This window comes from Amblyomma maculatum, chromosome 8 (assembly GCF_055883805.1).
Source record: "Amblyomma maculatum isolate TAMU_Amacu chromosome 8, ASM5588380v1, whole genome shotgun sequence".
NCBI classification, from domain to species: Eukaryota; Metazoa; Arthropoda; class Arachnida; order Ixodida; family Ixodidae; genus Amblyomma; species Amblyomma maculatum.
Window position 1 is genome coordinate 100550906 of NC_139351.1, and position 27355 is coordinate 100578260.

The following is a 27355-nucleotide window of genomic DNA, read 5'->3' on the forward strand; positions in this document are numbered from 1 at the left end:
TGAATAGACACTTGCGGCTCGCAGCGGTCGCGCGACCGAAAAGCGACTAAACCGCTAAACCAATCAGCGGCTCAGGTGACGTCAACTTAAGTTAGCTTTACTCTATGTGGTGAACAGTCAAGGAAGATACGATCGGGAAAGCAACCTGCAAGTCGCATTCGCAAGTGTGAACATCGGTTGCTCTCTGGTCGCATCGCGTGTCTTTCGCGAGTCGCAAGTGTGAATATAGTCCTTAATACAACGCAGTGGAGAAGCAGTTTGGACCTTGTGATGTACAGGGCTGCAGCCGAAGATGGATACGTGGTCAGTCGAGTAGAGACCAAGTCTCACTACCGACTTTACTGACCACCGAAGTTTCTTCATCGGTGTTAATATAGCCAAAGAAGAACACTAGTAATTTATTGTGTATCGTGGTTTTAATCGTGGCTAAACACGTCAAGCTACACCCGCAGCTACACTACATGCCGAACCTTAAGCGCGACCATTGCAGTATTGTTGCGCAACTTACCAGGTTTAACCAGAACTAAACTATACTGCAATTTTTTTTTTTCCGCTTTGCTAAGTGCTGCATGCCCGTGCGTCATATTTTGTTACACTTTTCGCGCCAGACATCGTATACAACAAAGTACTTCGTTTTCAGCTATTCAGCCATGCTTTCCGAGGCATTGTCTTTGTCGTGAATGTAAGCTGTTTTGAGTGTGTAGCTGCACTTACCGAAATAGTGACGGCTCTTAGGCGACCAGATAAAGCCACATATTTCGTGCTCTGTTTTTGTTTGTTGTACTAGATCTCGATTTCGCACGCCACGCGTGCAAGCGCTGAAAGATCTGCAGCTGAAGTTGAAAACACGTGGAAGACAACTGCTGCAGCAGCTCGCAAGCCAGCCAAAGCTGCAAAGAAACCATACACACACTGTTGCTAAATTGTTTTCGTCTGCCGCCTAGTTACAATCGTTTCTGAGCATGTCGCTCAGTTTGGCCAACAGGTGACGAAAGACGGACGCACGGAGGTGAAGGCGAGTTGAACCATAGCTTTATTTATTTTATTTTTTTTTATGGTTGAACCGACGCTGAAATCACGTACGCGTGGTGTAAGACACTAGATACTTTTAGTTTAGCGCTGCCGCTTCGCGGACCGTCAGCAGAGCACGCGCGATTAGTCCCCGCGTGCGGCGTCCGGCAAAATTTGACAGGAACGTGGCGCCATCTGTCGTTCTCGGGGTGATCTGCGCATGCGCACTGACACTCGCGCGGTAGCGCTAAACTGAGTCTCTACTGACAGTTGAAATTATTTTAGCGAAAAATCCCTACCAACATTCTGTATTGACGGTTCAGCGCCATACATAACTGGTGCGGCATTTTTCAATCGAGCCTTGTCCGCTCGCCAATTCCCGTTGGTAGCGAGTGAAGTCCTCGCGGTGTGTCTATTTTCGTGCCTCGCGAGGTCATGGACAACATCGCCGAAGTCATATTTAGGAAATTTCTGGAGTTCTCCGACAATGAGGATGAGGAATCTGACGACGTGCTCTCCTTCGCGGCAATACAGTTATTACGTCGCGGTTCAGACAGAGATCGACTGGTTCGAACAGGCAGCACAACTGAAACATTGTAGCTAGATATTTCAGCTTTGAACTCGGGAGGCTGTTCAGGTTGTCGCGAGAGACCTTAGAACAACTAATTTTTACGGAGAATGACGCCGGATCCGTCGAAGAGGGAGAAAAATACCCTTAGGTTAGCCATCGATGTTTAAAAGCATCTCATATAGGCAGCGCGCGTCGTCTGCTAGCGCCGTCAACACGTGCACAACTTTTCTGTACCTCCTCCTCGGAGGGTGCCGCGGTTCTTTGCACCACAGCGGCACCACGACTGCACCAAAACCAATCCGGTGGTGCAGAGGGCGCTATGAATCGAGCGCTTTGATGCAGCGCACCATGATGAACAGGTTCCGGCGGTGCAGAGAACCACGGCTGAATCGAACGCAGCTTGTGACATATACTGCGCCTTTCCCTTCCTGCAAGCCAATTATAATTACATGTAGCACTGCAACTAACGCTGATAAGGTGCAAATGATAGGAAAAGAAGGGTAGGCTTTCGTCATTCTCTTAAGACATCCAAGAGACCCTCGGCGTCCGTGTGCTGTGCGATGTCAGCGCACGTTAAAGATCCCTAGGTGGTCGAAATGACTCCGTAGCCCTCCACTACACCTCCTCTCTCTTTCCACTTTCACTCCCACCTTCGTTCCATCCTTTACGGCGCGGTGCTGGTATCCACAGAGCATAATTTTTTCCCTCGCACCAGTCTAGTCGCGATGTAGAAAAGAAAACAAAGGTGGGGGGCAGGGTATTTTAATTTTTTTTTTTAATCCAAGAACCCCCCACCTCACTTTACGGACTGCGATCGTAAATAAATGGGGGGGGTTCTTACAATCGAGTAAATACAGTAGATACTGCGCCCACAAAATCGAGAAATTACAGTAAAAAAAAATAAAAAATTGAGATCTAAATTGTTCTGAGTGTGCTGCTCAGTACTACAGCTCTGTATTTTTTACTTTAGGAATACAGCTTTCGAAAGATTAAAAAAAAAACCAAAAAGTGAGTAGACTGCCTACTGCTGTAAACGGGTATAAACACTAACCAAAGAAATAGTTTAAGCTGGACAAAATGGCTCAGAGCTCAAATCGGTCTGTACCCGATTCCTTCCTACTCTTCCTCGAACTCTTCAATAAGCCACGTAGCGGCACAGCAACATACTGGCATGTTCTGGTAGATCTCTCTACATGATGGCAGTAACCACGGCAGAAGTTGCAGTTTAGGAAGGAATTGATGTTTTCAACTGGTCAAGAAAGTCTGCCACATCAAACCAAAGGCTGCCACTCTGGGCAATTGAAGTGCATATATTATGTTTCATGACTATACCATACCATCACAGGTACTTTTGTTGATATAAACGTAAAGCAATTTTCTCTCAATAAGTTACTGAATTTTGTTCTTTAGTCTTGAGTGATAAGCCCTTGAGCAGAAATGAAAAATTTTTCGGATATATGTTTGCTGTGTCGAACAAAAACACAAGTGCTGCAATCATATCAGCGAGGAAATTTTGCTTACTAGTTATTCAAAAATTTTAATAACTTTATACCCATGCTTCATGCAACACTTCCATCTTCACCACTGAAAACCACTGGATTCAGTTTGATTTGCTCTGGCCAAGGTTCAATAACCTCTCAAGATCAGGTGTAAAAATGAGCAAAAACTATCGTAGCAGCATTTGTCATTTGCCACAGCAGTTCCACCACTGCTGAATTTAATTTTCTGCATCACAATGCAGTCAACGCCACATTTGACCTGTTTCTTTCATTTTGCCTAATCTGTTCCTACCCGTCGAATCTGAAACATCAGTCAAATCCAGCAGCCACAAATTTACACGTCAGCAGACTTGTGCTCAGAAGGATTTATTGGTCTTCAGTGCACATTGTCTGCATCTAACGGTCATATGCGGCAAAAGAAAAAGGGGGGGGGGGGGGGGAGGGCAGGCGAAAAAATAGAGGCAAGGATGCAGGTCAGACAAACTAAGGAAAGACCACACTCCACCTATTCATTCCTAGTCCATTACAATCTATTCTTGTTCCATCAAACTTGCTTCATAAGCCGCTGTTAACAGGCAGAGCAAGCAATAAAAATTTGAATTCAATAGTTTGCTGAAGCAATTCAAGTTAACGGTCTCCAGCATGTTGGAAGTATTGAGTGTAGACTGTATAACTTATTTACAGGAGATTACATAAGAAAAACAAGTCAATAAAAGCAGTTAAAACATGTATACAAATATATTACACATGCAGTTGCCATTTGTAGGCAGTACAGCGAAGGGTAAATTAAAAAAAAAAATGAGGAGGGGCAGATAGTACGCTACAGCACCGAGACATGCTTGCCCCCTCGATGAAAATATGTACAGGGTTGAGGGCACAACGCAGGTCTTCAAATGTGAGAAATCTGGCAGAAGGCAAACTGGCTGCTGCAAGCAGGAACGGTGAAGAGGAGGGACCAGGTGTTGATCGGGCACTGCGAGAGATCCACATCACTTCACGGGCCGCTTGATGTTCATGCTCATTTTTTCTTCCTCTGCTAGGTGCTGCTGGAATCCAGTCACTTTCTCTGTGGAGAACAAAAAAAAAAAAAAAAAACAGGAACACTGATAAGCTAGCCAATTGGGTGGCTATGAACGCATCACTGTATGCTAATGAACATCGCGTGTGCAGTTAGGTCCATTGTATTTGCCCCAAACGTGAATGTTCGTCCCCGTCATTTGGCTCCTCATTATACTAGGAACACTGAACATGCTCAGCATCATGGCTTATACCGAGTGAATCAGCACTACGGCACACAGTACATAACTGACCTTACCATTGAATTTGGACAAGACTTCCATCTTCTCGGCTAGCAGGTCCTTGAGTTTCTGCACGTACACTGCACAACAGAAAAACATTTCAGAACAGGATAGGTGCCATGGATAAAATTCAGAAACCTTCATATAACGAACATGCACGTAACAAATGATTCGTTATATAGAGCTCTTACAGAATGTTTTTGCCTAATTGAATTTTGCTTTGCTTGCAATTTTAACAAAATTTTAATTACGAATTATGGATATAAAAGACTATTTTCAGATTTTTCACGTGTTCGTTATAATGAGGTTTCACCCTATGCTACACAGTTTTTATTAACAAGCTTATCACAAACATGACACTGCAAGGCTCTGCTTACGGTCAAGGTCGTAGTCTACTTCGTTGGTCATGGTCAGGAGGTCCACGTCCTGGTGCACCCACGCTTGGCTAGCCTGCAGAAGAACGCACAGAAGCGAATGTTGCAACATTGCAGCGTAAGTGACAGTGTCTGCCCTCCATGATGCAATGGTACTCTTCACTTCGAATGCCAGCATCCAAGATCATGACTGGGGTAAATGTAACAACAGTGAGCAAGGACATTGGACAGTTTTGCCGAAACACTGGCCTGGCTCACCTTATCTACCGTGGTATCATTCAGTGCTGAACCTTTTGTTTTGTCCACTATCATAGAGGCTAGAATACAGTTCTTCTGCCACTCGATGACCAAATATGAATAGACTTCTTTAGCGGCTTCGACCGTTCTTTGTTTACTTAAATTCGCTTTCACCAACTATTTCCATGAGCAACTCAAATTTCGCAACCAAAAGATGCTTGACCAAAGCTTCAGGATTGGCTATAGGATAACATAGCCTGACAGTTTCAGCCAACAGTGACTAGAGTACCACTACATGAGAGCGAACGACAATTTGAAGGCAGTGACCATCTCTACCAAGACTACTCAAAAAAAAAAAAAAAAAAAATGCAGACGCACCTCGACAACAGTTTTGTGCAAATCCAAGATTTCCTCTTCCATCTCTTGTAGGTGGGAGATGGCTTCATGAAATGTGTACATATCACCCGACATTTCCACATCCTGCAGAACAGACATATGCACAAGCTTAAGCCATGCAACGCGCAATGCTCAAACTGCAGTTCCCATATTTTTTTTTTTCAGACTATGCCGAAAGGAAAAGCTGACATATTGGTGCACAAGCGTTGCAGAGAGAAAACTTCAAGGGACTTTGAGGACAAATTGACTACACAGTTCAGGCACTGTGCATTTCGCGGCTCCACAGCTAAGGCTATGCAGGAAAGGGTTTTTGTCTCCACAGAAAACAGATATAGTTCAGTAAAGATGCTCTTTTTGCTTCTGGGTTCATAGCTTTAAAACACTGTGGCGCAACAAAAGGACGAGGACAGAAGAACAGAAAGGAACACTATGAGCACTAACTTCCAATAAACTTTATTGTTCTCAAAGAGCTTGTAGTGCAAAACTGATTAGACATTTTTTGCTACCGTATAAATGTGCTTTGAGAACAATAACGTTTGTCAGAGGTTGGTGTGCATGGTGTTCCTTTCTGTCGTTGCGTCCTCGTCCTTTTGTTGTGCTACAGTTTTTGAAGAAAACAGAGCTTTCACCAGTGGCAACAGATTAAGAAATGAATTACAGCTGGTGCCACCACAGGCCAACTTTGCGAACAAAAAGCGTGCATCAACATCCAACTTCTGGGTGCACAGTCCAGAGACTAGGCTACACTTCACAATGGAGGCAAACACTTTTTTCTTCAGCAGTTTAAATCATTTTCAAACCCAATTTTACAGACTAATACTTGCAGACTGAAAATTCAGATCCCCGATTTTCGGACATGCCGCATTAAACTAATGCATATGAGCATCCGAAATTTCGGATGTATAGCGACTGAATGCTCCCTTTTTCAGACCTCGTTGGCATTAGCCACATAACACTGCTATCAACAGTCAAGCCTCCATTTAATATGCACAGTGGAACAACAATAATTCACGCTGCAAGGAATAAAAAATGTGTGCAAATACTACAAAATTCAAGGTATAAAGGAGCATATTAGAAGTGACGTCCCTTTCGCAGCGCAACACAGTATAGCAGTCTTCACAGATGGCCCCGCAAACAATGTTTTAAATTATAACTGGAAAAGAGGGTCGACTTGATCTGGCTTGTCTTGGCAGCGTGGAAAGGGCAAGGGGGACGTCGCCACTTTTTGGCATTCTGCCAGTGAGACGACTGCAAATATTGTAATCGCAGGCGTCTCTACCATTACTGGTGCACGATAATGTTTGGCTATGAACATTGTGCAAAAAAAGAAAAGAGAGAAACGCACACAAGACTCATCATTGTACACACTACCGAAAACTGCATTGTAAAACTCTGCTGCCAACTCGTTGAGAAAGTATTTCACCTCTTCCTTGACTTCATCGCTCTGGAAGCGCTGGCCCCTCAAATGTTCCTTGAACTTCAGGAACAAGTGATAATTACTGGGCGCAAGGTCTGGACTGTATGGTAGGTTTGACAGAAGACGTGAGGTCGGGCGGTATTGTGAAGCACTGTTACACCGGCTGCCAGTCGTCCTCGCCGGCGGTTTTGGATAGCTCGCCTATTTTTCTTCACAATTACAGTTTATTTTCCCACATTCCATGAAATCGATCAACAGTATCCCCTTACAATCCCCCAAAAAACTGGCTATGGCTTTGCCAGCAGAAGAAATTTGAACTTCTTTGACACTGGTAACCATCGATAAGCCACTGTTGTGATTTTTGTCACATTTCGGGAGTGAAATGATGTGCTGGTTTTTATTGTGCATAAGCAACTAAGGCTATCATGCGCAAGGGAGTAAGATGAAACACATACGTTTCGTCTCCTGTAACAATAGAGACCAACAATCCTTCCTTATCTTCTTGACACTTTTGAGGAAACTGGCAAGCAGAGTCAACACGTTTCTCCTTAAGGTCTGTCAACAGCCGCGGTACCCACTGAGCACAACACGTGTGATACACCAATTTTTCAGTCAAAGCTCTTTCCACTAAATCGTAAAAGCTCCCAGGAACCCCAGCGACAAGTTCAAGGGTGGCGATCCTCCTGCGTCGGACCATCTCGATAACCACCTCCGAAACTGACTGTCTTCCATTCTGCTCTTCATCATGGACTGCCTTCTGACCAGCACTAAACTTCCTGCATCACTTTCAGACATGTAGAAATAACATACACTTGTCACCATACGCCTCAATCAAATGACGAATATCCATGGGCGGAGTGGTGCACAAAATGCAAATTACAGAACAAACCTTGCAATTGACAGGATCAACATTGGGAATTTCTATATTGGATGGCTGCTGAGCTAAGAATGAGCGGCGCAGCAAAGCATGGCCAAGGGAATAGAGTGTGGGAGAACAGCCACGCGCAACAGTGTTGCCAGATTTTGCCTTGCACCTTCCTATGTGGCTGGAGCTATTTGGGATCTATTTCCGGATCAAACTTCGTTTAATGTTTGCACTGCCAGATTTTCGGATTTTTTAACAGTCCTAGGCCCGCCACGATGGTGCAGTGGTTAAGATGCCCGACTACTGAGCCGGAGTTCCCGGGTTCAATCCCGACCGCCGGTGGTTGCATTTCGATGGAGGAAAAACAGAGAGGAGTCCGTGTGCTGTGCTATGTCAGCGTACAATAAAGATTCCCAGGTGGTTGAAATTACTCCTTAGCCCTCCACTAAGGCACCTCTTTCTCTCTCCGCTTTCACTTCCACCTTCCTCTCTAGCTCGGTTCAGATGTCCACAGAACAAGTGTGTGAACCAATTATTATTTCGCGGTCCCTAGAGACTCTTGAAAAATCGGTCGTCGATTCTAGTCTTAAACAACCAGCGTAAACCACACAGGTAAAGCGAAAGCAACCCACATCGGAGGCCCGCAGCAGAGCCAGGTTGTCATCTTCCTCACTCTCGGGAGCCATCTCTTCATCCTCACTGGAGGTAGGTTTGAGCTCCGGGCTGTCCTCAACACCAAGCTCTTTCACCCTGTAAGGTTGCACAATAGCAGAGATGAGTGCCAAGCAAGTGTTACCATTTGTCACTACTCAGTTGCATACAACTTGTACAGGACCATTCCTACCAATAGTAAAAAGAAAGCTTGGCAAAAGTGGTGCGTCCCAGCAGAAGTCCAACACACAGTAACTGCATCAAATGCACACAAAAACAAAGCTGGTGAATACGTAACAAAATAGCCATACCTGTCTGCATAGCGAAGCGTGTTGAGGGAGTGCTCACAGGAACTTAAACCTGGTGAGATCATGGCAATCTGAAAGAGACATGATAAAGTGCAAGCTATAGAAATGAATTGCGCCCTTACAAAAAAACCACACATGCCCCTCAGCTCTGCAACTTGTAAAGAGAATTTCCCTATTAAGGGGGGACATGGCTCTTAAAGCTATTTTTCTTAACTTTCAACCAAACTTGGCAAAACTAGGTAGTCTGATTCAGTTTCTTGAGCCGATTTCAAATATGTAACTATTTTTCCAGTTGGCCAATTAGTTCAGAAGATAGATGAAATTAATTGTTCATAATCTGCAGAAACAATGAAAAACTAACCACACTAAAAAAAATTCACATGGACACTTTACCAGCCGCTAGAAAGCATAAAGAATACAATGTTCAGAGCACATTTTTTATATTAGCAACGTTATAGCATTTCAAAGTCCACCATTCAAATGTGGATGCCCAACTGTCTGATCTAGAGCAAAAATTAAAAATTTTTGAAACGTAAATTGCAAAATCTGCTCCTAACATTGTGTGTTTTGCACTTTTAGCTACATGCCGCAAAGAAAATTATGATTCTACCTCAACTGAAGGCAGAGATATCGGTTCTGTAAATGAGCAAGAAGTCGAGAATCGGTGTTTTGAGAATACTAGAAAGAAAGAGTAACTCTCTTTTAATGATATTTGGCAATGTAAGTGACTAGAAGGCACAAGGGGTGTAGTCAGACTGACTATGGCCACCCAAAAGGAGCTTTTTGAAAGCGTGCTGCATATCCACAATGGTCTTGCACTTGTTTGCAGATGCCATTGCTCGGCAGTGGTCTTTCTCCGCCAAGCGCTTAATGCTTGGTGCTGCAGAGGTGTTTTTGCATCGAGCATTAAATCTCATAACAGCCTCAGCCACAGCAGCTTGCACTGTGAACAGTGAGGCATGCTGTTCTTTTCGTGTCAGTGCCCATATTAGGGAGTGGAGACATTCATTGGTGTTCTGAGTGCTGCCCCCTTGGCACCACTCAAGAAGACTTTCGTCAGAAAGGCACTCGTAAATGGGCAACAAGGCCTCACAACCTGCACAGGCAGATTGTAGCGGTGTTTAGGGGCTGTCTCACCCTTAGCTCTTGCTGCATTTTGCGGCACCATAAGCTCGGTCCGGGTGGGCAATAACTGCAGTCCAACACCAAGTCATTTGATGTTATGCAGCAATAAGTGGCCATCACTGCCCTCTTCATTCCCTGCACATCACCCTTGTGAGTCTTCAGGGCCCAGCCATAGTAGCCTGTCAACTTTGCGACTAGGTCCGCGGTCAGTTTGCCTTTACCACCAAGGCTTTCCAAACCAGGGTCCTTATGTTTTGTGATGAGGTTTTGGAAGCTCGGATGTACCCATACACCCGGGCTTCCTGCAGCGCAAGAAAAGCGCGGCTGTCACCATCTGAGAGTAGGGTGGGGTATCTCAGGTTGTGTCGTTGCAGTGATCTCTGGAAGAGGGTGAGAGCAGCTTCAACTTCCATTTCACCAGCTTTCTCAGTGGCGTATTTCTGGCATGCATGGCTCTCCTTCCAAGCCTTGTATGCCGGGTCATCTTCGCTTGGGGCACGCTCGCAACCAGCGCAGAAATTACTCAGGACCACGTAATCAAGAACCAGTCCTGTAAATAGCTCGATGGCTGTGCCGACGCTGATATGGGACGAGTGGTCGCGCGTCATCCAGGAACCGTTTTATGACACAACAATGTATCCGGAATTCACAACCTGCAACTCATCATAAGTTCCCGGACAGATTGCGCGTAAAGAGATGTTTGCTTCTCGGCAGCAAGAACTGTCGCAGGTGCCAGCTTCTTCACGTACCTCTGCCAAGTTTTGGTGTGGAGGCCACGGTTCGAAATGTGCATGTCGCAAAAACGTCATTGAGTGCCGTTTGTCAATTCTCTGTGGCTTGCATCGCGCGCGCAGCAAGGACGTTCACAATGAATGGGTTGAAATTCTCTTTTCCATTCACACGGGCCAAGCTCCACACCGATACAACATTACCGTAGCACGCGCACGTGATAACAATCTTTATCAGTTCAGTTCAGGCGTTCAGTCGTGTCCGACTCTTCGTGACCCTATGGACCATGTCACGCCACGCTTTCCGGCCATGAATATGGCGAGGCCATATTCATGTTCACCTTTTCCTACTGTGACGCTATCGCCGCACACCTTGCACTGCAGAAACGACATCAACACATTCATAGAGTCCAAACTGATGACAACGAAGCCCGTCTCAATGTCTAATGGCGAGGCCGCTACATCATCTGCGTGAGTGTAAACATCCATCTTTCGCTTGGTGGCCGGTGTTGACGAAAGAACTCGTAGCTTTTCTTGGGCTTCCATTTTTCTCTGCAACAACTGTGTACAATATTTCAGTGTCGCGCGCCGAATGCGGCCGCTGTCTGGAATGCATTCGCTCGTCGCCGATACGGTTAGGCCTAAGTCTACTTCGGTACTGTCCGCGGCTTCAGCATCACTTGCTGTTGGCGGCGGACTATTCTTGACTCTGACCGAAGGAACTGAGCGCTTCCGGAAGTTGTAAGCCGATCGTTTCTCCTTTTTGTCAAACTTGTGACTCTTGGCAAACTTCGGCGCTGCTTCAGACATCGTGCTGCACTTGTCACAACCCTACGACTGAACAAGGAGAGACGCGTCACCTGCGGAGGAGCAGATGACGAGAACTTTGTGCGGCCAATCACAGCGCGCTTTTCGGTCCCGTGCGCTAGCTCAACTATTGGAATCGCCCGTTTGGACTTTTTTTATGCTCCGATTTCAACGTCACCAGTAAGCCGGCCGATGCACTTGTGGCAGGAAATTGAAAAAGAAAGCCGCTTTTTTCAACTAGACCAAGATGGCTGCGATCACACGTGTAGAAAACGACCTAAGCGCCTTGGCAAAAAGCGTTGTTTTTGCGCGGAATTCAGCTGACAGTGATGTTATAAATTTATTCTGTGGCCTGAATACTGATCCGCAAGATATAAAACCAGGGAAATTAAAGGAATAATAGCTGTAGATTTTGAAAATGTCAGTTAAAAAAAAATATCGATTTTTTTTCCGCGATTTTTTCGTCCCCCCTTAATATTCTGCACAGAATTAACAGTGACGTAGTAACACTATACCAGCATAATAAATACTGGGTTACACAACAAATGTACGCAGTGCACACACTGACCATGTTGTGGATGGCAGACTAGCCAAAAGCTACCAACTACCAATAAGCAGGGACTCATACACAGACAATTTATCAGCTTTTGACACTTGCCTGCTTGAAAGCAGCAGCTCTAGGTACTAAATGAAGCTGCCACTTGATGCCTCAGCAGCATTTCATTTGCAGTCACTGGACATTTCTTTTGTTTGATTAAACTCTGCACACTCGGGAGGGACAATTGCTGGATGCAAGCAGGAGGGTCAAATACTGACAGACAAGTGACTAGGAGTAATTCGACAAGGATGGCCACTCACCATGCAGGTCCTGGAGTTCTCGCCAATGAACGAATCCCTGAGGACCTGTGTCAGCTTGCTGGCCCGGAATGGGAGGTGGGCACCTCGGCGACCCAGTGCCCGAATGCATTCCTGCATGTGCAACAACCCACACGTCTCAGCCCCCCCATTTCCAAGGCCAAAGGACGGACTTGTACTGCTTCAGCTATCAGATGGGCAGCACCCAACAAATCAATATCGTACTGTATGCAGTTATCAGTTCAGTTCAGTCGTTCAGCCGTGTCCGACTCTTCGTGACCCTATGGACCATGTCACGCCACGCTTTCCGGTCTCTCACTATCTTCCTAACATCACATAACTTCATCTGCAGTGCCTCGAGGATGCCATCTAACCATCGCGTTCGCTGCCTACCCCTTCTCCGGCGACCCTCAACCTTTCCCAACATCAAACCTTTTTCCAGCGACAGTTATCAGAGGACAGCAAAAATTCGGTGCGGCAGGCTCTTCCTATAAGAGTTGCGGGGCTCCTCGGTTCACAGGCTGGAGCACTGACGTCATGTTAGCAAGAAGAAACTCTAGAGTGACTGCCGCCAAGCTGTCAATTTTTCTGTGGCTGCGGAAGTTGCCCATAATGAACACTTTCTGACTGTCCTTTCCCGTTGCGGTTAATAGAATGAACATTCAAACACTGTCGTCATCCAAACTGACTTTTTTACTGCATGCCAATACATGGTTTCTACGAGAGGCTAAGGTGCGGCATTACCAATGTCCAATGCCCAAGCCTTTTTTAACACAGCCATTTTGCACTATGTTTAAGGCATGAGACGCATAGAAATATCTGTGCAAAGAAGCACTGTGGCTAGGACTAACCTTGAGGGCTAGCAGGCTCTTGTTGATCTCGGCACCCTCCATTCGAGTCTGGCGGTTGGCACTTGACGTGTCCGCACCCCGCTCGTTCCCGGCCAGGTCAATGAGAGAGAACTTGCCATGCAGACGTCCTGACTTCCTACAGGGGGGGCAAGGGAGACCAGCACGACAAGCCTGGTTGGAGAAGTCTACGCTGAACTATGTGTTGCCCAGCACAAAAGCTTCTACGCTGTCCCAACCTGATGAAGAACAGAGTACACTTAACTGTCCTTGTACACTATAGCCACTAAGTAGAGCTGTGCACGGGCTCGGGCCGGCGCGAATGCCCGTCCCCGGCCCGAGCCCAGCCCGCTCCTAAGCACCTCGCTCAGGCCGGGCTCGGGCCAAGGTACATTTGCCTCGGGCAGGCCGGACCACACACCCCGATCACGAACACGTGCAATTTTTGAGAGAGCGCGTATGCTGCCATAGTGCAATAAACCTCTAGAATCCGCAGCATTTTACGGCACCCTCACCCCACGAGAGCTTCAGAGACCTTTCCTGGCGTCGATCCGCCTTTCCTACTCGCTTCCTCCCAGCGAATAGATCTTTGGCAGCTGTCAGTGACTGAGCAGAGGGATCGCTCGTAGGCTAGTTCCGAGTTTCGCATCTCCACTTGGGTAACATCGGCACTGATGTTTGGTTTGGTCTATGGGGTTTAACGTCCCAAAGCGACTCATGCTATGAGAGACGCCGTAGTGGAGGACTCTGGAAATTTTGACCACCTGGGGTTCTTTTACGTGCACCGACATCGCACAGCGCACGAACGCTACTCCGTTTCGGGACTGATGTTTAGGGATACATTTCAAGATTCACGCTATACACTGTCCCCTATCAAACGTCTCTGTTGCGACACTCCTGCCTCGACATGGCCTGATCGGAAGCGGAATGTTGCTCGAAGCTTTTGCAGTGCAAGAGTTTCCTCATGTTTCTCTTGTTGCGAAAAGTTCACTTGAAAGGCACACGGTGAGCCAGGCGAGCTCGCCGAGTATTTGGCAACAAAATCAACCCCTTGTTTAGGTTTAGAGCTAGCGCACTTTTGAAGAAGCAAACAAGTTGCCTACCAAAAACGTGCTTTCTTATCAAAGAGAGTTATACCACCGAAACTTCAGTGCTACTGGGTTCATTATCAGGAACATCGTAAATGCCTCAATCCAACACATAGCTTATTTTTGCACAATACGTTAATTCTAAATATGTGCTGTGTTATCATCCGGAAACTATGTGCTTCTGTATCAGCGCTTCAACTGCAGTTAAAGCATGAAGGGCCGGGCCGGGCTCGGGTCTGTGGCGTGGGGCCCGGGCCGGGCTCGAGCTCAAAATTTCAGCCCGTGAAACTGAAGTCCTAGTTCAGCTACCATGGATGACTGTAGTACATTTTCGCCCCGTTACAGTAAAAATCTTATCGTAAATTGCATGTGGCCATGGCAACACGCTTCCTAAGAAATGACATCGCTGCATGCACGCTATCAAAGATCACTATTTGGAACAGAAATTTTTCTTTCAAAAAGATTTTTCTTTTTTGCAGAATGGTTTTACCATTGGGCTTACCAGCACGCAGGAAAAGCCAACTTTACACAGGCCTCGGAGCCACGAGGGAAAGCATAAGGTGCATTAGCAAAGGAAAAAAAAAGTAAAACTGGCTACGAATGCAGAAAGGCAGTGCAGTCCTTTAAGAAAGTATAACAGTGAAAGTGCAGTGAGAAGAAAAAGAAGAGAACGCCGAACATTCACAGCACCATGCAGTGGTGCAGTGAGTTTTGTTGGCTTGACTATCGCACACATTTCTAATCCATTGCCTCTTAAATGATAAAAAAAACTGAAGATAACGCCATGTTTACGCAAAACTGGTTTAATCTCAGCTGTATCCGCGGCTACGTTGCATTCATGCTAAAGAGGTACTCTCACAAAGATGTAAACCAAAATGTAAAAGTATAAGAGAGGAATAAAAGTTATTTGTTTTTGTTTTTTCCATAAAGCAACAAGACATGTTCAGTTAGTACCTATTTATTCACTGGACAGCATCCTCAGGATTGTGTCATCACCAAAAACTGATCTAGTAAAGATTTTTGCCAGTCTGAGTGAGTTTACTGTAAAGGGGTTCTACAATACAGTAGCCCTTGCATATGCTGTAGGACCCGGCAACAGATCAGTGTTTGGTGCTTCACGAAAAGTGAACAAGTAGCCAATGAGGTATAGTACGGTGGCTTTGCACATCCCTTACCTGAGCCTCAAGATTATCTGGAATACTGCATGGGAACGTGAAGAGTTCTGGTTGGCCGACGTCTGCCCAGATGTCCTGCGAATGACCGAGGGGACCACAACAATCAGGCCTCTATACCCACAGAGTGGTGCCCTTAGCAAAATTGAGGTACCTCTGAATGTTCCCTTCAGCTTTCAGACTTCCGAGGACAAAGTGGCCAATGTATGGCCAAGGTCATAGTGACTTAGCAGCAATGTCAGCATGCGCAGCGCAACTGGGTGTCCACCCTTAGGAAGTCCTTCGTGTCTGCGGAAATTTAGGGTTCTATATATGACCAAAAACTTACAAGAATTCACAGCTAAATTTTTAACAGTGGGCTTTTCTTTTTTCAATGCAATGAAATAGTGTCCAAGGTACTCAATTCTGCTCAATATGTCGTACGTATGCTTACGCTAGAAACCATGATAAGAAAGCACAACAGCAAACTGAATGTCAGGAAAATTGAAATAAAAGTGAAAATAATATTGTCAAATTATGATCCCAATGGTAAAACCTGCGCCCACTTTCACTATGCAAGGTAACTAGGTCTAAATTTATCGACCTGGTAATGAGTTTAACCTCAACACACAACACACAACAGTTTCAAAGTACTAACGAGCTGAACAAAACGTGCATTTCGATAACAGGCTTGATGACATTTCTGCTACGGTGGCTGATAACATGTGCTGAGTTGATGAGCTCCAGTCTAAGGCCGACAAACGGGCATTGAAAGTAGACAATTTAGAAAAAGGAGTAGGCGAGAAAGCCTGATTGTATTGGCATAGAAGAAAAACTAAAAAAAAAAGCATTCCCTCAAACAGGTGGTCTCTAAAACAATTGCGGCTGACATACTGAAGGTTCCAAACATTGCTACTGGATGTATTAATAGAATTGTTCGTTCAGCTGAAAACAAATGTCGAACTTGTCATTTTTAAAGTTTTGGATGGCAGAGATTAGGCTAATATTATGAAGAATTGTAAGCTGAAAGGACACAGGCTATAGCACATAGAAAGACTTCTTCCAGGGTGTACAGTCAATTTGAAAGAAGCTGTGAGCTGCAGCTGCTGATCACAGAAGCGAAGGTGAGAAAGTCATTTCGTTCGACAAAGTCAAAATTAATGACAAACATTTTTTGGTGGGATGACACTCAAAGATAACTACAGTCCCATTAGCTCCGCAATGACAACTTTGCTATTACTCCAGAAGAACGAGTGTTCATAAGAGACAGAAAACTATCCGTAGGGAAGGGACAGAACTCGCAAGGGACTTTCGCATTTTGAACATTAATGCCTGCAGTATACTGAATAAAACTGATGGATTAGAAGGACTTCTTTTAATGTACGAGCCAGATGTTGCAGGGTGAACCGAAATATTGGCTGCCTGAAAGCACTTATACCTGCCGGATACCTGATACAGTTTTAGAGCGGGTGGGGTTGCCATAGTGATAAAGAAACTATTACACACTGTCTGGATCCTGCTTCAAGCTCACAAAAAGAGCATTTTTATTGGCGCCATTTATATGCCACCAAATTCACATCTCGACTCTTGAAACCTGACAACTTCCTGGAAAAGCATGGAAAACGACATGCACATGTCAATTTTAATCTACCAAAGATAAACTGGAAATCTTTAAGCCTCTTTCTTGTCTTCAATGCCACCATTATGACTTGCACTCCACCTTATTTTTTCATTTAATCTGAAGCGGATTGTCATTGGACCATCGTGGGTTACTGAAACCTCAAGTTCGCTTTTAGATGTAGTGTTTCTGACACAGCTGAAAGGCTTGGTTTTACGGTGAAGATTTTGCCTGGCATATCCGACCCCGATAAGATCGAAATGGCACCACCTACAAGAAAAATAAAAATTTATGACTACCGTAAAGCTGAAGTATTTTGGATCTTCTTGAACATGACTACGGCAGTCTTTTTGCGAGGCACAGTGACAGCCACTTGAGTCCGAATGAGCTGTGGTTGGCTTGTAGAGTACGGTGCACAAGTGCATTCATCTCTACGTCCCACTGAGATGAAAAAAAAGTCCACAGCTAAAGTCCATGGATCACACATGAAGTACTTAAAACGGCATAAGAAACAACTTTCCCCATAACGTCTTGAAGGCAATTTTTAATTACTATTGTGTTCAGTGTTTCTGCGAAATGAGCCTTCATGTACCTGATATAACTAAGCGACGAAGGGACTTTCTCAGCTCTTTTCAACCTTAAGAAGTCATCCGGGCCAGATGATAGCCCGAACATATTTTTTTGCAGGTATGCGGAATGGTACACAAAATTCCTATTATTTTCAATGCTAGTCCGAGTAAAGATGAGATCCCTACTGGCTGGAAAATGACAAAGGTTGTTCCCGTCTCCAAATCTGGTGATAAGCTCAGAGCTGCTTAATTACATGCCAGTTAGTCTGCTGTGCCCTGCAAGGAAAGTTATAAAATGCTTCATTCTTAAGCATATCGCACAGCTACACACCTAGCTTCAAACAACCTGGATAGGCAAATCAGGTTTGCCTAAAGGAGTCAGCCTGGAAAAAAGAAAACAGCACCCCCACCTGACTCCATTACCATGCTGGATAAGCTTGAGGACCTCCTCAACCGAGTCCACCTCTTTCTCCACGAGGCCAACGACCTGAACCTGCTGCTTGCCATCTTCGAGCACGCGCAACTTGGCCTTGCCATTGAGAAGGTCGAACACCTGGAAGGCATAACATGCATAGAGCCGGCTTCACATAGACATATGCTGCCACAAGACTAAACAAACAGGGCATAGAGCAAGCTACTCTTCTAGATTCCCCGACTTCCCCCATTATTTCAGTCAATTCCTTGACCTGAAGAGGCATTGTAGAGGCAGGAAAACCCAGTGGCCAGTGATTATGACCGAAACTCGAGATCTACTCATTTACTTCAATTGCAAATAGTGCAATGCGGCCTGAAATCAAACCTTCCCTCCTTTGATGCCACACCAGGAAGTGTCCTGCATGAAATGTTGAAGGCGCACAAAATACTTCTGAACATGGCTATGTCTCTTGACCTATGCCAGTCCGAACCTATTAGGAAGTGTGGCAGCAAGCCAAGAATCAACCAGTACTAATATACAGCACTCACTTAGTGCACGGGAACAAGACAGTCAAGGATATGATGCCACTTCAATATGAACAATATGAATGGACCACGTGCTGGTCACTGGAAGACCATAGAGTTCCTTTCAGTCTGTCCTTGTCACATTTTTCATGGTATCCCCGACAATGCACAGATTTTTCTAAAAGGTGGGGCAGCGAGTGGGTGGAGTAAGTATAAGAAGAACAATGTGTTTTTGCAGAGCATGTAGAGCAGTAATATTTTCAATGTAAAGAAACATCAAGAACAAATATGTAAACCTTGATTAATGTGAACTCTCATGCCTCAAAATATCACTGAGGTCAAGATTTCCACACTTCATAATGAAAATTAATAGTCTGTGTGCCACCAAATATTCCTAAATTTTTTTCCCTGATAACGTCTCATTATCCTCTGCGGGCTCTCTCGATACGACGTTTTTGTTGATCCGTTAAGTGCACATGTTGACAGCGCATGTGCTCGCATGTAAGCCATGCTTTGTGAAGTGAATGTTATTGAGGAAGCAAAATGTCGGGGTCTTGAAAAAAATGCTATGCTGCTTTCAAGCGAAAGGTAATACAGTAAAAGCTCGTTAATTCGAAATCGCTTAATTCGAACCGCCGGTTAATTCGAACTGATGCCCGGGTCCCTGCAAAGCCCTATGTATATCAATAGGCCGGAACGCCCGATAATTCGAACGTACCGGTACTCACGTCGGTTAATTCGAACTAGGAGCCGGCAGCCGACATTGCTTCTCATAAATAGAAGTCGCCTCGTAACGAGTACAATGCATTGAAATTTTTTTTTTAATATGCACAGCGACGAGAATAAATAAGCAGCGCGCATTTTTGCACGCACGAGGCGAGCCGCCTATTTCCTTGCTGGAGCCTCCGGCGTTGTTGTTGTTGCGACTGAGGGAAGGATGAAAAGGAAAGTGCACGGGCCTGCCGCTGCCGCGTGCAGATAGAGGAGAGTTCAAAGATAAGAGGAAAGAAAGAAAAGAAGCGCGTTTCTCTGACGCGCGGGTGGCGCGGGCGCCGCCGCCGCCGATGCTCCGGAGCAAGCCGTTTCAGGTTTTCGTTGCGCTGCGGCGGCTGCGATCAGTGGAGTGCACAAGTAGTCTTTTCTTGTCGCATTTTGCATGAGTTTGCTCGTTTGTGTGGTATCTCGCCGCTGACGTCTCATCGACTGTGCCGATCATGGCGAGCCGTGGAAAGTACTCGGCAAAGGATTTAAAGACTAAAGTTGAAATATTGCAGGCGGTTGAACGTGGTCTCTTAACGAAGACAGCGATTGCCGAAAAGTATGGCATCAAAAAAAGCACGTTGTCTACCTACATCAAGAACAAGGACTCTATCATCGATGCTTACCAAAAGGAGATTGAGCCCTCGCGGAAAAGACTACGGACGTCGGCTCACCCCGAGATGGAGACTGCTGTCATTACGTGGATAAAGGATGTTCGCAGCAGGAATATTCCATTAAGTGGACCCATAATTGCTGCGAAGGCAGCGGACTTCGCCAACCAAATGGGCATCAGCGACTTCAATGCATCGGAAGGCTGGTTATCACGTTTTAAGGCCCGCCACGGGCTGACGTTTAAGAACGTCTGCGGAGAGGCAGCCGCAGTCGACAAAGAAACCTGTGAAAATTGGGTCTCAGGTGAATTGAAGGAATATCTTGCCGATTACCCGCTCAGCGATGTTTTCAATGCTGATGAAACCGCACTTTATTTTAAGTTGCTCCCAAACAAGACTGTGAGCTATAAAGGTGATACGTGCTCGGGCGGAAAGCGCAGCAAGGAAAGAGTTACCGCGCTAGTGTGCGCGAATGTGACGGGCACGGAACGGTGCCGCTTGCTCGTGATAGGCAAAGCAGCGAAGCCTCGTTGCTTTAAAGGCGTGAAGACTCTCCCTGTTGAGTACACTTCTAACAAGAAGTCGTGGATGACGCGAGCAATCTTCACGGACTGGTTGCGCACACTAGACAGAAAGTTCGCGGCACAGAATAGAAATATTCTTTTGTTCGTTGACAACTGTTCGGCGCATTGTGACATCAATGGACTGAAAGCGATCCGTCTGGCATTTTTGCCAAAAAACACTACTGCTGTGCTGCAGCCTATGGACCTCGGGATTATTAAAAATCTAAAGACTCTGTACAGGTGCCACCTCCTAGAACGGTTTCTTGTATGCATGGAAAGCGGGAAGCCGTATGATGTCAACCTGCTCGGAGCTTGCCACATGCTGGCAACATCGTGGAACGCCGTCAAGGCAGACACTATCGCCAACTGTTTCCGCAAGTGTGGCTTCAGTGAAACCACAGAAGCCTGCTGCACAGCCGACTTAGATGTTCAAGTGGATCAAGATGATGGCTCCATCGTGCTGGACCCTGCCTACGCTGTTTTATCGGAGGGTGTGGACTTCGAGAGCTTTGTCGACGTAGACAACGGCGTGGAGACAACGGGGCCTTTAACTGACGCCGAGATTATCGAGGCTGCGTCCAGTCAGCAGCACGGCTCACACGCGGCGAGCACGCCTGACAGCGACGACGAGTCCGACAAAGAGGACGATCCGTTGCCTCCTCCGAGCACATGTGAAGCAGCATCGGGACTCGATCTGGCTGCGCGCTATTTCTCCACCGATGAGAATTCGGATGCTGCGCTGGAGATGTTGGGCAAGTTGCAGACAATGCTTCTCGAGTCGCGGCGAAGAAAGCGCAAACAAATGCAAATCACCGATTATTTTTCATGTTGATATGCTTCGATCATTATTCTTTTGTTAATAAACATGTTTTTGAAGCATAAATAGTGTCATATTTCATCATTAAGCCTGACGCTCACGTGGGTACATTTATCATTAGTTCCAGGCGCATAAATTGATTGGATATCTTTATTTCCTTTGGTGTTTGGACTCGCATGATTTTAATACCCGCAATCGCCGACCTCAAAGAGTAGTAGTGCGTATTCCTCGATAACGATCCCAGATATGGCTATTTTGGCTTCGGCCCTAGCAGCCAAATGCAGTGGCCATTTTTTTTTTTTTTTTGCCACCCGCTCGTTAATTCAAACTCCGCTTAATTCGAACAATTTTTCAGTCCCCCACGAGTTCGAATTAACAAGCTTTTACTGTATAAACTGCTGAGAACATCGGCAATAGTGCAGACGGGAGGCTGTTTGGTGTCACTGAGGGAAGCATTCGCGGATGGCAACGACAGAAAGAAGCTCATGTGCGGCGGAATGCGGCAAATCTTTTGTGGCCCGAAGTATGGCACATTCCCAGAAATGAACTTGGTCTGACAGAGTTTGTATGGAAACTGCGTATCTAGCTGTGAGGTTATGCAGGCAAAAGCTAGGGAGCTGGGAAGAAAAAAAAAGGAATACTGCGCTATGCTTTCAAAGCGAGCAAGCGGTGGATCTATCGCTACATGTGCCATGCTGGCTTTTCACTATGCCGGCGAACTTCAATTTCACAAAAGCTGCCTCCAAGAGCTACTTGCGAGTTTTCAGTGGCATGTTATTTCTTTGCACCATTCAAAAAACTTTGTTAGATCAAATAGGCAATGCCAATTAGCCGCCGGTTTACTTGGACATGCCATCCCCCCTCGCTGTGCATGCTCTAAAAAAGTCAGCGTCCGGTCCACTGGCAACGAGAAGACAATAGTTACGTTGTTGTGCACGGCAGATGTCTGCAAGCTGCCACATTACGTTATCTTCAAGAGGAAGACGACAGAAAGGTGAAGAGCGGCCAAGATATGTCATCGTGAGATGTCATGAGAGAGGCTGGATTAACGAGGATCTAGTTTTGGATTGGGTGGCGTAGGCGACCTGGTGCCCTGTGGTCTTTTCCATCCATCCCTGTGCTGAAAGTGTTTCGTTGCTATTTGGCCGAGAAAGAGGTTGCCACGCGACTGCTGCACTGAACCCTCGGTCCCTGGTGGGATAACTTCACAGCCTTTTGATGCTTGTGTAAACAAACCCTTTAAGGACGCAGACAAGCGGTGCTATGCAGAATAATGTGCTCAGGTAAGCCTGCACTGGTTGTGGACACGCGGGGAGCCACCCAGATCTTGTGCACTGTTCTTTTAAAAGCAGCTCAAATATCCTTGATGGTACAGAAGATGAGTACTTTTGGGATGATTTGTTGGACAAAGAAATGTCCGAAAGTGCTGCTGAAGATTAAAGTAATCGAAGTGAAGTGCAGGGGTGCGATTTTAATAAATGTCTTCTCTAAGCTTTCGTCACTTGTATTATCATGGGTAAAATGTTTTTTCTCCATTGAGAGTCTAAAATTTCACCTTGTATTATATTTAGGGTCCTATTATACGCAGGTTTTATGGTACAATCAGGTGAACAGTGAAATTCAAAGAATAATCAGCCAGCGGTATATTTGTGGGGCACTCCTGGACAGAACAGTTTCGCTTTAACCATACCCGAACTCATTTGAACCATGCTTGACTGTTTTTCCCGAAAAATGATGTTGAGCGCTGTTTGTTTATGCAAATTTTCTGGCCAGAGAACATTTGACATGGCATCATTGTGCAGGAAATCTCATTTGTACCAAAATGAAGCAATTGATGCAGCTGTCCCACCCCTAGATTCAAGGTTTCCCATGTCGCTAGATGTGCTGACACACGATCTGTGGCACGACCTAAAAAAGGCTGTTGCAATTAGATCAGAAATCAAAGTGGCCCAAGTGAATGGTCGAGAATTCCCACGGCTTTGCTTCAGAGCCCTGCACTTACTAATTGCAGCCTTAAAAAAAAAAAAAAAAATGTGCCCTTTCAGATTTAGCAGCTTGTGAGAAACAGTATCGATTGAAGTGAAAAGGAATGAACTGAAGCATTTACCTTTCCACTGTAGATTTCGAAGAAGCTGGAAGAAACAACCAATTCTTCATTCTTATATTTAGGAGACTTTAGCAGCTTGAACACATCCTTTGCTGTAGAGGATGGAAGGGAAAAAGAGGTCACAGGTGAATGCATATTAGATAAAACTGCCCAAATTTTGCCAGGAGAGAGCTAAAATAAAACATACTTGCTAGTGCATAGATGCCCTTAGAACAGTCTTGCGTCTTTCCGGAGAAGTCGCCACCCATAGTCTGCAAAAGAATGTCGCACGAGATGGAAGACATTCGATGACTCATTCAAGCAAACATGAAGCAGATATTTAGGCATACAGTGGCTGTGGTTTAACAATGGTGTAAACTACAAACTGGCATGCTTCGCTCATGGAGACCAGTTGCGCTTGAGAAGCAAGCGCCAAATAGAGGCTTGCTCGGGCTGATTTGAGCCTCAGCCCTGTGCTACAGACCTGAGCCAGGCCAGGCCCGGCCCGGCCCGACATGCTGTAATTGCAGTTGAAACGATGATTAAGAAATAATTGCAGGATGACGAGTTTATCTAAGACCTTGAAATGTTGAGTTCTCACGTTTAAGATGACAAATTTGTAAAATATATAAAGGCACACCACATACAAAGCATTGTCATTCTAACTTATTATGCAGAAACAACAAGTTATGTACTAATGAAGGTTTGAGGCATTTGCGGCACTCCTGAACTATGAATCTGATTTCTTCACTATGTTAAGTAAAGCGGCCCTTGTGTAAGCCTCAGTTTGACCTTCAAGTACCTTGACCTAATGGAGTGTGTTTATCCACAATTCCGTAGAGATCGCCAAAAGCTTACTGCGCCTTCCTTTCCTCAAAACCTGGGTTGTGTGGTCAGAGCACAAAAAAGGCTCCCAGGTGGCCGAAATTACTACTCTTTCCGCTTTCACTCCCATGGGAGGATGAGAGGGAAGGGAAGAAGGTGCACACCTTCCTCATATAAAATATGAAAACATGACCTTGGCTTAGTTAGGTGTCCACCATTCCATTGTGACCACCCAAGAGTATAGGGCACCTTGCTTTCCCTAAAACCTCATTTGAAGAAAAATTATGAAAAGGTGTTGCAGAGGCTATCATGAGACACTCACAGCTTCCGTTCTATCACTAGGTTCAAGCCATGCTTTAACCCCCCACAATTTTATTTTCGGCACAAATTTGTGGCTGGAATGATTAGCACATTCTTAGCAAGACAAGCAAGTTTTAGGTAAGCGGCTTCTTTGCTTCTCCAAAAGTGTGCCAGCTCTAAACGTAAATAAAGGGTTAATCCTGTGGCCAAGTACTCGGCGAGCTCATCTAGCTCACCGTATGCATTTCACGTGCGATTTTTATGGCGCCAGCAAGACTCATTGCCTGCGACAAGAAACAAAAAGAAACTCAAGCACCGTGGATGCTTTGAGCTATCTCCCGCTTCAACCGAGGCCATGTCGATGTAGGAGCAAAGCACAACAGAGACTCGTGATAGGCGGCAGCAAGGAGCGAACCTGAAGCGGATATCCATTTATCTAGTTCAGTGTTGCCAAAGCAGAGATGTGAAACTTGAAATTCAATAGCCGACAAACGGCTCCTCTGATGTTCATTGATGGCTAGCAAAGATTCGTTCACGGCAAAGAGGCGTGAAGGAAATGCAGGTTGACACTGGGAAAGAACTCAAGCTCTCTCATGAGGAGGACGCAGGAAAGTGCTGTGCACTCTAGACAACTACAGTACCCTGGTCATACTTGTGTTGCATGTGCTCAAGATCAGGGTGAACAGCCCGGCCCGAGCCCAAGGCGGCGAGCTTTATGAGCAGCCTATTTCGGCCCGGAGGCCGAGCAGGGTGCAGGCTGTTGGGCAGGCCCAAGCCCATGCATAGTTCTAGGGCCAATATATGTGCTTACAAGAGCATAAAGCCTTGCATAGGCGAGGAACCAGCCAACTGCAAGCTGGCGCAGAGAGGCAAACGGGACTCACGTGTGTCTTGCCACTGCCTGTCTGTCCATAAGCGAAGCACGTTGCCATGCCTCCTTCAAATATAGTCTGTACAAGCGGACGAGCAGTGTACCTGGGGCAGGAAAATGCGTGGTGCAAGGTCAAGTCAACATAGGAAAACTTGAGGCAGTAAGTATCACTAACAAGAGAAATCACAGGACAAACATTTGTTCCATGCTTCAAGACAGTATGCACCTCAAATCTGGTATACAAAAATGGCATTATTTTGAGAAACGCAGGATGGCTAGTACTATGATTACCTATACAAAAAACTGTTGTTGATTTGGTCTTTAAGGGACCAGAAGTTCAATATATCAAATTGACCTAGAAAAACTGCCAAAAACTGTTTGCATCAAAGTAATTTTATCTGACGAACACCTGCATTTGAGATAAAACCCAAGTGAGAACGGTGATTGTTCCAGTTCCCTTCAGGTGCTTTTGTTTTGTGTACACAGCTGAGAACGCTGAGGAATTACTTCAAAATAAAAGGCCTGCACTACCGCTTTCGCAGTGCGACGCAGTGACACAAAGGTTGCGCCTTGAAGGTGCTTCACCGCACAACCACTGCAGTGAAGCGTGCAATGCTGTAAAACTGTGTGATCAGCATGTAGCTTCAGCGTACTGGGGCAGCATGTGGATGTAAATGACATGTGTAGGCTTCAGACCAGCACGATGCCATTCCCAAATAACAAACGAAATTGAAGGGAAAGAAAACAAAAACGACCCTTTCAGCAGTGTACGAAATATAGTATGACTAGACTAGGCGTGCGTCCGATTGGAACCATAGGATGGATTGAAGTTAGGGAAAGCAAAATCAATGCAACAGAGCTTTGTTTTGGAAATGGGGAACTTTTGATCATCACCATGCCTGCCATAATGCAAACAAAGTGCACGTGTATCACTCTCCCATGGAAATTCAGGCTAGGGGAGGTCTATTTCAGTGACCAGCTAATGCATGAGTCATGGTTTAACATGATCTCCTTTACAAATTAACTACAGTGAGCCTATCCATGTCCGAATTAATAAGCGTCCCACGCCATGAATCACATGGACGTCGGACGGAACCGCACTGCTAGACTGTGCCTAAAATATACTGCCTAGTGTGCTGACTGAGGTGGTGGAGAAGGCAACAATGACTGCCAGCGGTTGCCACATTGGGGCGCTGCAGGCTGGGAGTGTGTGGAACGTCTTTACAGTGGCTTCAGAAGTGTGCATGTCAGCCAGGATGTCTGCTGAGGCGCTCTCAGTTGAATCACAAGACCTTGCTTCTTTGAAAGTGATCAGAAAGCATCTCTACCAGGAATCGAACCCTTATTGCTCTGATCCTGTACTCTACTACTACATCACCACTACTCCATGCTGGGCTCATAAGAAACAGATCATAATTCTCCTTATCTACGGATACCTCTTCCATATTTTCCATATCTACAGCGCAGATACGCGGGCGCCGCCATCATCGCAAAAGCGGCCTTCCACTTCCCATGCATTTCATCACATTGCCCAATCAGTCTTTTAGAGTACTATAGCAGTGCCCTTAATAGGTGGCAGTTGTTGCAAAAAGTACCACGCTTTGCTATAGAAAACTGCAGGTGCACGACACACTAGGCAGCATACTCCAGTACTGCCAGTACCAGAGTATACTGTACTGCTAGTTTAAGGGGGGACATGGGTCTTGAGCAAAATTTTGAATATTTGTCCTGTCAGTATGAAATTTGCAGGGTTTATGTAAATTCTTGTGCTGGTTTCAAATATGTTGTTAGTTTTCTTCTACATAAATTTGCTGAGTAGTTACAGCAACTTTGCTGTTCCAGACTTGCGGGAAGCTTGTAAAAATATCTACTGAAGGGAAATTGCTAAAATGCACATGGATCTGTTCCTGAATGTCTAAGGAACACAATAAAACAAGTTTTGTGCTCCTGCCTTACTACAAGCCAAAGTTATGGAAGTTTTAAGTTTCAGCTTCACAAGTGCAACCACCCCCTTTCTACATCTTCTTATGTTTAAAAATTTTTCATGCAGTTGAGACCTTGTATAATAGCTTTATTGTGTTCCTTTAACATTCACGAGCCAGTAAAAAAAAAAAAATCATTACAATCTAACGAGTAGGAGAGCCACAATGCCACCCGCAAAATAGAAG

At 45.5% G+C, this 27355-nt stretch overlaps 1 protein-coding gene across 2 annotated transcripts in view; it reads right to left on the reverse strand.

The window, feature by feature from the left end:
* Nucleotides 1–3685: 3685 nt before the first annotated feature.
* Nucleotides 3686–27355, reverse strand: part of LOC146181981 (kinesin-like protein KIF2A) — a 64866-nt gene continuing 41196 nt past the window's right edge. For both annotated transcript variants that reach the window (XM_084576980.1, XM_084576979.1), the window contains exons 8-20: nt 25201–25291; nt 23400–23463; nt 23213–23304; nt 17827–17969; nt 15254–15328; nt 12994–13129; nt 12146–12256; nt 8631–8698; nt 8301–8418; nt 5369–5470; nt 4757–4829; nt 4397–4459; nt 3686–4147 (exon numbers count right to left, since the gene is read on the reverse strand). In XM_084576980.1, the coding sequence (XP_084433106.1) occupies nt 4071–4147; nt 4397–4459; nt 4757–4829; nt 5369–5470; nt 8301–8418; nt 8631–8698; nt 12146–12256; nt 12994–13129; nt 15254–15328; nt 17827–17969; nt 23213–23304; nt 23400–23463; nt 25201–25291 (1213 nt within the window). In that variant the 3' untranslated portion in view covers nt 3686–4070. The remainder of the gene's footprint in view (nt 4148–4396; nt 4460–4756; nt 4830–5368; nt 5471–8300; nt 8419–8630; nt 8699–12145; nt 12257–12993; nt 13130–15253; nt 15329–17826; nt 17970–23212; nt 23305–23399; nt 23464–25200; nt 25292–27355) is intronic.